The sequence below is a fragment of the Schistocerca americana genome, chromosome X (genome assembly GCF_021461395.2).
Source record: "Schistocerca americana isolate TAMUIC-IGC-003095 chromosome X, iqSchAmer2.1, whole genome shotgun sequence".
Classification (NCBI taxonomy): Eukaryota; Metazoa; Arthropoda; class Insecta; order Orthoptera; family Acrididae; genus Schistocerca; species Schistocerca americana.
Window position 1 is genome coordinate 910,403,133 of NC_060130.1, and position 12,633 is coordinate 910,415,765.

A 12,633-nucleotide genomic window follows, 5' to 3' on the forward strand; every position below is an offset into this window, starting at 1 on the left:
GGATAGATGGGAGAAGTCCTGGGCTGCAAATTGATAAATCAATGGCTGAGTTACTACCATGAGCCACACTGAAATGTGTCGCAGCCCCAATATTTAAGAGGCAGAGGTCGAACTGAGACAGTAAAGTCTCGACATCTCTGCCTCGGCCAGTAAGCATGCTCTCCGCAGTTGACACAGATGGGAAGCGGGGCACATGGAGTATTGGGATGTGATGGACATCCGCAATCTCAGCATGTGACGCTGGATGTACAGTGGGAAGACATATGGCCGAACTTCCAGCACTTGAAGCACTGCATCAGGGGATGGATATAGGGCTTTACGTCACAGCAGTACACCATCACCTTTACCTTGGGCAATGTCTCTCCCTCAAAGGCCAAGATGAAGGCACGCGTGGCAACCTGATTATCCTTTGGACCCCGGTGGACATGCCGGACGAAATTTACACCTCCCGCTCTAAATTAGCGCGCAGCTTATCGCTGGACTGCAAAAAAAGGACTCTGTGAAATATGATACCCTGGACCATATTTAAGCTGTTATGGGGCGTGATTGTTACAGAAACATCCTCCAGCTTGGCACAAGCGAGTAACTCCCGTGACTGGGCAGAGGATGCTGTTTTGATCAAGACTGACCCAGATCTCATTTTGAACAAGCCCTCCACCTCCCTGAACTTGTCCTCTAAATGCTCAACAAAATACTGAGGCTTCATCGTCATGAAAGATTCCCCATCAGCTCTCGAACATACAAGGTACCGGGGTGAATAAGATCCGCTGCCATCCTTAGCCTGATGTTCCTCCCATGGTGAGGCCAGGGACGGGAACGATTTGGGGCCATACTTCTGTGCGTTGAATTGATCACTTACAGACTACTGGTGTTTCACCTCCATCGAGAGATGATGGACTATGCTTCATCACGTGTCATCCACCCTGATGCCACCCACTCCGAACAAGGGGCCCTCCCCACGGGTGCCACCCAGCCGCAGCAAAGGTCACTTGGCAGGATGGCCATTGCCGGGAGGCCTGATGCCCCAGGGGGATTGGCATCTACCCTTTGGCATACGTGGGGAGTTAATGGCGCAGGCATCAGCAGAGTGATCCCTGTGTGGTCAGGGGGCTACAACCAACAGGGTACATGGCGGCCCCACCACAACGGACTGGCTACGGTGCTGGATATCAAGTGCATCAAATAAAGACCGAAACGAGTGAAGCTCCTTTTAGTCGCCTCATACGACAGGCAGGAATATCTCAGGCCTATTCTAACCCCTGGACCCGCAGGGGGGTCCCCACATTCTGATGATGAGATAGGACTTCTATGAAGTGTTACAGTAACTGATTGACAGCAAATTCCACTAGAAGATGATAATTGATGGTTTTAATGCAAAAATGGGATAACTAAACAATAATTCTTTGGTAGGAGGCTTGAGATATAACAACAAATGACAAAGGCATTACTTTGATATAATCTGCAAAGAAGAATAGCTAAATGTTTGATTCATTCTTCCAGACAAAACTACAAAATGGACATGGAAAGAACCAAATGGAATTAACCACATTTGTGCCATCACAAGACATCACACAGCTGCCACATGTTAAAACCTGGGGAATTGCATGGTATACATGATGAAACAGCTCGGTGGCGGCACTGTGCCATATGACACAGCTGCCTCCGAGTGAACCTTCACAGAACAGCTAGCAGTACGAGGTGTCTGGTTTTGGATGGTGAGCGAGTATCTGTCAGGGCCAGAGCTCAGCAGTGGAAGCAGCCACTAGATTTAACTGCATGCCATGGTGGACGATAACAACGAAGAAGGTCTTGGCCGATACTTGTGATATGGCAAGACTGGGAGAAGTATACTTCTTCAGGGCTATCTGGCGGGCTGTTACCAAAGCAGAACCTGGAGACAGCAGAATTGAATGTGTGAGTATGTTATTGGACAGGGCTGTTCTCTCATGTTGGAGGTCTGCAGATGTTATTACATGGTGTGCGCTGTGGTGTGTACCGACTGAATTCAGCTCAATAAGCACACATTATTAAACCAGTACTTTTCTTCGAAGCTATGCATCTCTGTCAATTCTTGATTCCCTTTTTTCAGATGTGTATTCTTTTGGCCACTGAATTTGATGTCACTTGATTTTGTTCAATGCAATCAACCTGCTCCTTATTTAACTGTCACGTTGCAGGTGATGCTTATTTGGATTTTTTTTATGATAAAAATTCTATTAAAGATTTGAAGTAGAATTTGCTCCTTGAGTAATGGTTTGGAGTGTAATTTAATATGTATGTATTTTAAATCAATTTTTTATTACGAAGCAGCACTGATGCTTCATGTGTGTTCACTGCAGTGGAATTTCATACTGTTACATGAGCATTTTGGTGTTGAGTAAATTCTTGTTGAGTAGCTACACAGTTGATTTGTTTGCCCATATTGTGACAGTTTTGGTCTGAAAAAGTAATTATCTTTTAAATTTCTAAATTGTTCTATTTTTATGACAAAATAAATATTCAGAACTTGTTTAAATAAAATAAAAATTACTTTAGCAAGGAGCAAGAACCACCCACAGTTCAACCCAGTCCTACCATTCCCCCTAGCAGCGTAACATTTTATTAAATAATAAAGAGATTATACAGGATGTGTCAGTGCTGATATACTTTCTAACAAATACTTAAGAAACAGGGTGGAAAATGGGGAGGGGTGGAGGTTGTAGAAAGAGAAAGGAGATACACGGAGATAGAAATCACATAGAATCAAAGTAGAAGTTGGCAATGCAGAAGATGATGATGATTATTTAGGAATGGGGAGATGAGTCACATGAAATTAAGCAAGGTATTACAGAACTAAAGATGTCAGGGCAGTTATTAATGAAGAAGCAAAAATCCCAAGCAAGCAATAATAAAAGCATGACCCAGTATGTTTAGTTTAAAAAACTATTCAAAAATGTCTTCAAGAGTACAATGAACATATGGTGAATGCAACAACTGATAACAAGGGAAGTATGAAGAAAACAAAACAGAATCTTATAATGGGCAGACACCACATTTCATCAGTTAAGAGGGCATATAGGGCACACATCTGGAGGTGGTGTTTCAATAGAATTTATGAAAGCTTGAGGGAAAGTAATACAAATGGAATTTTTAAAACAACTTACAGAATTTTTTTGAAATCTTATTTACCTCACAAGAAAGAAGAAATTGAACTATATGCATACCAGTCTCTTACTGTAATTTAAAATATATTTACAAAAATATTATACTGAAAAAACATTAGTTGTAATCGAGCAGAAGGTCAAGCTGGTATCAGATGTACATATTTTACAGGCAAGATGCTCCACATCAAGGGAGCTTTTCTCTACAGTCCTACAGGTAGTTTTTAGATGCTTAAACAGTGAAAACAAAGGAGACTTAAGTTTTAAAGGAAAATATCTGAACTACCTTCATTTTGCACACAACACTGAACTTTGTGTCAGTTCAGCAGATAACTTCAACAAAGAATGCAAGATCTTAATAGAATAAGAGTGGCAACACACTCAAAAATTAATTGTATGACTAAAATGACATACTATGAACTCCTAGAAACAAAAATCGTACAAATTTATCAAGTTCCAGTCCCAATATTTTTTGCCATCAATGCATTTGATTTGCTTGGTTCAGAAATTCAAGACAATATGCATACTATCGATAATCAGTTTTCCCATGCTAGCATTCAAAAACTGTGTGAAAAATAAGGACACTTGCTCAATGGTTCACTGGGGCTTCAAAAGAATTTTGAAGCATACATTACACTCAACAAACCAAAAGTTTTACAGTGTACATCCAGTAGCTCATCCTATTCACAATGAAGTTGCTTCTGAACTCTACAGACTGGAACAAATCTGTGTATGGAAACCCAATTCACTATGACTGGGTATCTCTAACACAAGAAAATTGGACAGGGAAGTCAGACTTCACGCAGATTTTAAGGCCATAGTTAGCACTCAAGACAGTTATTGATTCTTTCTTGCTTCGCTGCATCATGGAGCTTACAAACTGCATACAGGTGGACGATCCTTTTCCAAAATTTATTTAGCCAAAGCTTGCTCTCAGCTCCCCTCGGGTGATGGAACATGAAAGATTTGTGGTGGTCAATCTGTGTGTGTACTTGTATCAAACTAACATCTTCCCTTCGGATGCACATCTGCCCTCACATTGTTTCAACACTTTCTCCAACACGTGACATCCAAAGTTCCATGTGTTCCTAATTATTTGAATGACATCTTTGTGTTTCCCCAGACACCAAACAGCATCTCCAAAATTTAAACACTTTTTCAAGTTTTAACTGATGTGACTGAAGCAAAATCTGCAAACAAAAATTCATTTTTCAATAACAAAACTGAATATTTGGGTCATTTAAATGACGCTCATGTCACTCATCCTTCAACTAAGAATTTAAAGGCTATTCTAAGAACACTTTCACCTAAACATGTACAGGAACTACAGGCAGTTTATGAAAAACAAACCACATTAAATTCATTCGAAACCCAGCACACACTGCAACTCCTCTTCATCGCCTCAGGCATAAAAACATTAGTTTCCAATGGAATGGAGAATGAACAATCATTTCATAGGTTGGAAAATGCACTATTTAGCCACTTAGGTCTTCTTCACTACAATCTGCATAAACAGGTAATGTTTGCAGTTGATACATGATCACACGTAATAGGCGGAGTTTTATCTCTCAACATTGTAAACACTGAACACTCCACAGTTTTCATGTCTATGATGTTGAACAAGGTCCAAATCAACTACCGTCAGCTGTAAAATGAAGCCTTAGCCATCATATATGGCATCACAAAATTGCATCAGTGTCTGCAAGACAGAAAATTCTCTTATGACAGATCACAAGCTTTTGACTGCTCTTTTTTATCCGACAAAGGATTTGACTGATTGTACAGTGCAGAACCGAAAAATTGGTCTTTAGTTCTTTCAATTTACCAGTATGAAATATATTGCTCTATGGTGCAGCATGCAAACACAGACAAAATGTCACACTTGCCTATGGGATGTGACCTATGGGAAGTGATCCAAATTCAAGACATCAGAAATCTATCTTCAAACCTATCAATCTAACTGAGAACTGCTGCAGGCTTTTCCCATTGTCAGCAGGTCGCACAAGTTATTTAACAGGATCAATCACTACAAGTGTTCCAGTATTACATCTACACGGGCTGGCATCTTAATTCGAAATCTATTTCAGAAGCAGTAGCATACAAATATTATGCGCATTGCAACAGCCTCTCTTTGGAATGGTGTAATTTTATTGCATATTCCTAATGAACAAAGATGGGTCATGATTCCCACATCACTGCAGCAATGCGTTTTAGAACTTTTACCTAGAGGACATTGGGGAATCATTGAAGCTAAGCACCTAGCACATCAGCATTGTACATGGTTCTGTCTTGATAAGCAGACTGAGCAAATGATTGCCCAATCCAATGCATGTGTGGGCAACCAGGCAGCTCCACATCAAGAACTTTTCTCTTGGCCTCGATCTGATGCTCCTCAGCAATGCACCCACATTGACTCTTCTGGCACACATGGTGGCTGATGATCATTGGTGAAATCAGTAGATACCCATTTGTCATTTCAATGAATTCTACAACTAGCATTAGTATTATCAACACACTTGCTTCTGTCTAGTTTAGGAAGCTCACCACTATCATTTCAGACAGTGTGCCACAGTTTTCTCCGTTGGAATTGCAACACTTGTCAACAAAATGGGATTCAACATATCCAAATAGTTCTGTTCTCTCTACAATCTGAGGGTGAAACCAAAAGTTTAATTCACACTTTCAAGGCTCACATGTCCAACCTTCATGCTTCACACTCTAAGGAAAGTTTCTCAACAGTTATCACACTCTGCCTTTGCATGATGCTTTTATGGCAGAATTATCACACGATGGTCTTCACCACAGTTTCTTCCATCTCTTCCACCCTTGACAATCTGCTTCAGATGCAAACTTCACAATGAAATTCTGCGCAAGTGGGACCAAAACCAACTTTATTTTCGTGATTATTGTGATCCTGCCATAGACTTTTCAGAAAAGGTGCCTGCAACCTCCAGACTACTGCCCTTTAACAGTCTTTGCCACCGGAGCCTGACATTCGGAAACATGGATCAACACAAGACTGTCATGCAGGTTGACCCTTTCCATTTACACAGCCATGATCATGGTCATGGTCACAGGCACCACATCAATTACCATTCACAGTAACATCCATCATAAACACCAAGCCTGCATCAATCTCACCATCTATGGCATCCTCAGCAGTGCAAAAATGTTGCACCCATTTTTGCTGTTAGATGGACATCCTACCTCGAGTTTTCTGCTACATCCAACTCCATCAGCTGCACCATGGCAAACACCTTCCCCACAGTATCAATCATACCCACACTATGTGAAGATACTGTATTCCTTCCTCCCCAAAATTGCACTATCAGTGGTGTCTCTTTCAACCATACAGGATGTACCACATGCCACTCACATCTCCATGGAAGAAACGCATAGCATCACCGCAATCCAAGCTCTCTCCAGGACTTTTAACCTTCCAATGGATGCCATCAGAGGTTGCCGTCTTTGCCTCAATTCACTGCATGTAAATTTAACCCTCTACATATCTTTTTTAAGATTCTGCACACACCAAGCTCTGCCCCAGTTGTCTGAACACACACAGTGAAAACAGAAGGACATAGCATGACACTACTAATATTGTAATGGCTACAAAGTACTCAAATTAGACACATTGCTGGAACAGAGAATTAAATGATCCAATGATATGTATTTCATTCTTTACTCTATAAATAGTGTAAATAAATGTTTTATTCACTTATTCACTTTTTAGTTTTCTACACCACCTTTTACAACTACAGACAAGTGTGACAGAATCAACCACCACATGAATTGTACAAATGATGGTAGTGAAAGTCTGAATGATTTTACTGCCAATTTGTTGCTCTGCGAAAGACAAAGAAAGTAGAAAATTTCCTGCAGGGCTTTTGACAAACTAAACAGACTTTTCAAATGAAATTTCTGACTTGCGTGCAAAGGAAAGTTCACATTCACTGTGTATAACTAGTTTTGACCTAATGACAGAAGGGAACAATCTTTCAATTCAAAAACCATTCAAAAACTGAGGGTTGTTCAGAGAGCAACAGCGAGGTGCACAATGGTAATTACTAAGAGAGAAAAATAAATGGGTCACGAAACAGACTGGAGCAGAAGGCTATTATGACCACTATGAAATTCAAATGTATATGGCAGGACATTCAGCCAGGTAAAGGGGTAATAGAAGGGCTGCATAAGTGTACTTGATTTCAGGAGATAAGGAACGGCCAAGAATGTGACCTACATGAAGAAGGGAAGACACCATTCGAAAACATGTAGGAACAACATTGATTACATATTAGCTGAAGACCCTAATACACAGTATACTAGTACAGTTATAATTTTCAGGCTATTCTGTGAAAATATCTAACATGCCCAACTAGCCATATCTTAAGTGCAAGGTCACACTGTCTCCATAGAACAGAACTACTCGAGTACTGGTTATTCTTCATGATTTTCTGTTAACATACATCATTCAACTGAACACCACACTGGACTAATTTGGGAACACTTTATTTAATGGGCACAAAAGCTTTCACTTTAAAAAAAAAAATTCCCTTGAAAGGGAAACAAACTATCTTTTTCCTTTGAAATGGGGAGTTGCTTGACTTCATCTGAATATCAAAGAAACAAAATTGCAAATATCTACCGAAATACCAGAAAAAAATTTTGTGTGTGTGTGTCAAATATTTTAGTACATGGTTCTGTTCAGTGCTTACCCACAATTCCAACTGCAATTCCACAGAAAAGGTTAACCAAACCAACACTTAATCCAGCACCAAACATTATGTAGCCAGAAAGCCAATTCTGGCCCTTCAGATCAATATTACTTTGAACGGCATCCCAACTGAAACTCTGAAACAAATTAGTTGTAATTAGTTATAAATAGTACTAAATCTGCACAAGCACATGATCTGTATGGTTAAAGTAAGTGTGTGTAATATTTCACATACAAGTTAAATATATTAGGGCCAGTCAAGAAAGGATTTAAACATTTTAAAAGAAATGAATTTCCTGAAAATACATACTGCTGCCACTACTCAAATTATTGATTCTGATCTTCAACATAATTGTGTCAGGCCCAAAACAACTTTTCATTCATTCCCAGTAACAAGAATCAGTTCTTTATTGCAAACAGTAATGGTTCCTTCCGATGCTTCAAATCATCCTTTAAACTGCTGATATTCTTTGGACACTACAAATATGATGGGAGTGATGTTGGACCTTTCCCTTTTTTGCAAAATTCTGAAGTGTGTAGTGCCTCATGGTTTTGTGTACTGTAATAAAAATAGCTTAGACAGTGGGATGTCAGGTTCAGTAGTGTTTATAATGGTACATTATTTTTTAATGTGATGCTGGAATGGAAGATGAAGCTGCCTGGTAGAATTTTGCACAGAGAATAACTTAATCATAGCTAACACTTGTTTAGGAATCTTTAAAGAAGGCTGTACATGTGGAAGAGACCTGCAGACACTGGAAGGTTTCAGACAGAGATTTCAGAACCAGATTTTAAATTGTAAGACATTTCCAGGGCAGATGCAGACTCTGGCCACAATTTGTTGGTTATCCCAATAGACTAAAACTGAAGAAATTACAAAAGGTAGGAATTTAGGGAGATGGGTATTGGATAAACTGAAAGAACCAGAGGTCGTAGATAGTTTCAGAGGGAGCATTAGGGAACAATTGACAAGAACGGGGGAAAGAAATACAGTAGTATAAGAAGAATAGGTAGCTTTGGGAGATAAAATAGTGAATACAGCAGAGGATCAAGTAGGTAAAAAGACATGGGCTTGTAGAAATCTTTGGGTAACAGAAGAGATATTGAATTTAATTGATGAAAGGAGAAAATATAAAAATGCAGTGAACAAAGCAGGTAAGAAGGAATACAAACGTCTAAAATATGAGATTGTCAGGAAGTGCAAAATGGCTAAGCAGGGATGGCTAGAGGGCAGATGTAAGGATGTAGAGGCATATATCACTATGAGTAAGATAGATACTTCCTACAGAAAAATTAAAGAGACCTTTGGAGAAGAGACAACCACCTGTGTGAATTTCACGATCTCAGATGCAAAACCAGTTCTAAGCAAAGAAGGGAAGGCAGAAAGGGGGAAGGAGTATATTGTGGGCCTATACAAGGCCAATGTACTTGAGTGCAGTATTATTGAAATGGAAGACGATGTAGATCAAGAAGAGATGGGAGATATGATACTGTGTGAAAAATTTGACAGACCACTGAAAGACCCAAGTCGAAACAAGGCCCTGGGAGTAGACAACATTCCATTAGAAATACTGATAGCCTTGGGAGAGCCAGCCCTGACAAAACTCTACCATCTGGTGAGCAAGATGTATGAGACAGGCGAAATACCCTCCAACATCAAGAAGAATATAATAATTCCAGTCCCAAAGAAAGCATATGTTAACAGGTGTGAAAATTACCAGACTATCAGTTTAATAAGTCACGGCTGCAAAATACTAACATGAGTTCTTTACAGACGAATGGAAAAACTGGTAGACGCCAATCTTGGGGAAGATCAGTTTGGATTCTGTAAAAATGTTGGAACACATGGGCACGAGTCAAATACAGGGAGCAAAAGGCTATTTATGATTTGTACAGAAACCAGATGGCAGAGTCTAGGGGCATGAAAGGGAAGCTGTTGTTGAGAAGGGAGTGAGACAGGGTTGTAACCTATCCCTAGTTTTATTCAATCTGTATTTTGAGGAAACAGAAGAAAAATTTGGAGTAGGAATTAAAATCCATGGAGGAGAAATAAAAAATTTGACATTGTAATTCTGATTGTAATTCTGTCAGAGACAGCAAATGACCTAGAAGAGCAGTTGAACGGAATGGACAGTGTCTTGAAAGGAGGATCCGAGATGATCAACAAAAGCAAAACGAGGATAATGGAATGTAGCTGAATTAAATCAGGTGATGCTGAGGGAATTAGATTAGAAAATGAGACACTTAAAGTAGTAGATGAGTTTTGCTACTTGGAGAGCAAAATAACTGCTGATGGTCGAAGTAGAGAGGATATAAAATGTAGACTGGCAATGGCAAGGAAAGCGTGTCTGAAGAAGAGAAATTTGTTAACATCGAGTATTTATTTAAGTGTCAGGAAGTCTTTTCTGAATGTATTTGTATGGGGTGTAGCCATGTATGAAAGTGAAACATGGATGATAAACAGTGTAGACAAGAAGAGAATAGAAGCTTTCAAAATGTGGTGCTAGAGATGAATGCTGAAGATTAGATGGGTAGATCACATACCTAATGACGAGGTACTTAATAGAATTAGGGAGAAGAGGAATTTGTGGCACAACTTGACTAGAAGAAGGGATCGGATGGTAGGACATTCTGAGGCATCAAGGGTTTATCAATTTAGTACTGGAGGGAAGCACAGAGGGTAAAGATCGTAGAGGTAGACCAAGACAAACACACTAAACAGATTCATAAGGATGTAGTTTGTAGTAGTTACTCAGAGATGAAGCTTGCACATGATAGAGTAGCATGCAGAGTTGCATCAAACCAGTCTCTGGATTGAGAACAACAACGCATAATGTGATACTCTGCAAATTTCTTCCATGCCAGTTGTTACAGAAGTTGATCTTTCTACCTTTTTACTGCCTATATTGCACTTATGTTAAAAGCTCAATTCGAAACACTATACAAGACTGCTGCATTGTTTCTGTATTGCAGTCACATACAGATGACTTCAAGACGGGGAAAAAATGAACAAAATCTTTATTTTCCACTTATCTAATATTTATTTATAAATAAATTTATTTATTTGCAGAATATAATGACATTCATCCATCAAGTGGTTGTAATATCTTTGTAAATAATGTGATAGAATCATAATGCTGATTTAAATTATCTCAATGAAACTGAAGATGAGAATAGAAACTTGTGGAAGTGTATAGCGGACAGAGTACAGATTATGTGATACAAAAATGAAGCACTGAATGTGAAGCTTTCAAAAACTTAAGAATGAACTTTAGTGCACGAGAAACTGAAAGCTCCTTTCAAAAATAACATCCATCAGTTTTTCAAAATAATTTTTTTAGGAACCACCTGACATACCATACAAAAATAAAAATACTGGTATAAATCAATTCTGAAGACTTTTCTAATACTAGATGTAGAAAAATTTAAGTTAATGTGGATTAGTAAGAAAAACAAACCAGTAATATTCGGATACTGCATTAGTACCGTCCTGCTTCACACAGTCATGTCATTTAAATACCTGGGCATAACATTGCAAAGCAATACAAAACGGAATGAGCATGTGAGGATTGTAATAGGAATGGTGAATGGTCAACTTTGGTCTACTGGAAGAATTTTAGGAAAGTGTGGTTCATCTGTAAAGGAGACAAATAGGACACTACAGCAACCTGTTCTTGAGTACTGCTCAAGTGCTTGGTATCCGTACCAGGTTGGATTAAAGGAAGACATCGAAGCAATTCAGAGACAGGCTGCTAGATTTGTTACTGGTAGGTCCAAAAAATACGCAAGTGTTATGGAGATGCTTCATGAGCTGAAATGGGAATCGCTGAAGGGAAGGTGACATTGTTTTTGAGGAACACTGTTGAGAAAATTTAGAGAACCGGCATTTGAAGCCAATTGCAGAATGACTCTACTGCCGCCAACATAGTAGCACAAAGATAAGATACGAGAAATTAGGACTCGTATGGTGCAAATACACAGTAGTTTTTCCCTCGTTCTATTTGCATGTGGAACAGGAAAGAAAATGACTAGTATTGGTATGAGGTACCCTCTGTCACGTGCCATGAGGTGGATTGCGGAGTGTACATGTAACTGTAGCTTTCAGCAAACTCTACACTACAGGAACAACAGTAAAAGCAAAGTTCATCGGCATAGAAGAAGGGTGATACTAAAGACGCTACAGCTGTTGCTAGATCATTTATGACCACTAAACAGAGAGGGACACTTAATTAATACAAAGCCCTGCCGGACCCCATCCTCTTGGATGTAGGGGATACTGTGGGAAGCACCAACTCCAACATGGGAAGTATGGTGCTACACGAAGTTCGGCACGGAAGTCTTAAGTGGGTCCAGAGACCCCACTAATATAAGGTAGTGTGGATGTAGTGTTGTCATGTGGTGATATAAGCCTTTTGTAGGTCAAAGAAGGCAGCAATAAGGTGTTCACATCAGTTAAAAACCCGTCTGGGTGGCAGACTCCAGGTGAACGAAATTATAAGCAGTGGAATGGCCTTGGCAGAGACTAGCTGGGCAAATAGCTGTCAATCTCTAGGGGATACTTGCCCAGTTTCACTAACAGTACGATGATGCTCTCTCACCATTGAGATGGGAGTTCACCCTCAGTTCACATATGGTTTAAGATGGTAAGGCGACGATGCTGACAACCCACTGATACATGTCCGAGCATTGGTTGTGGATGTGGTATAGTCCTAGAGCTGTATCAGGGCAAAGGCCTAAGGTACTGAAGAATTCTCACTCACTGAATGGAGCAGTATAGGG

The 12,633-nt window shown here is 39.7% G+C and overlaps 1 protein-coding gene across 1 annotated transcript in view; it reads right to left on the reverse strand.

Annotated features, from left to right (window-relative positions):
* LOC124555315 (V-type proton ATPase 21 kDa proteolipid subunit-like) overlaps positions 1-12,633 on the reverse strand; it is a 44,443-nt gene that overhangs the window by 14,523 nt on the left and 17,287 nt on the right. The window contains exon 5 of the mRNA XM_047129190.1: positions 7,856-7,991. Coding sequence (XP_046985146.1) covers positions 7,856-7,991 — 136 coding nt within the window. The remainder of the gene's footprint in view (positions 1-7,855; positions 7,992-12,633) is intronic.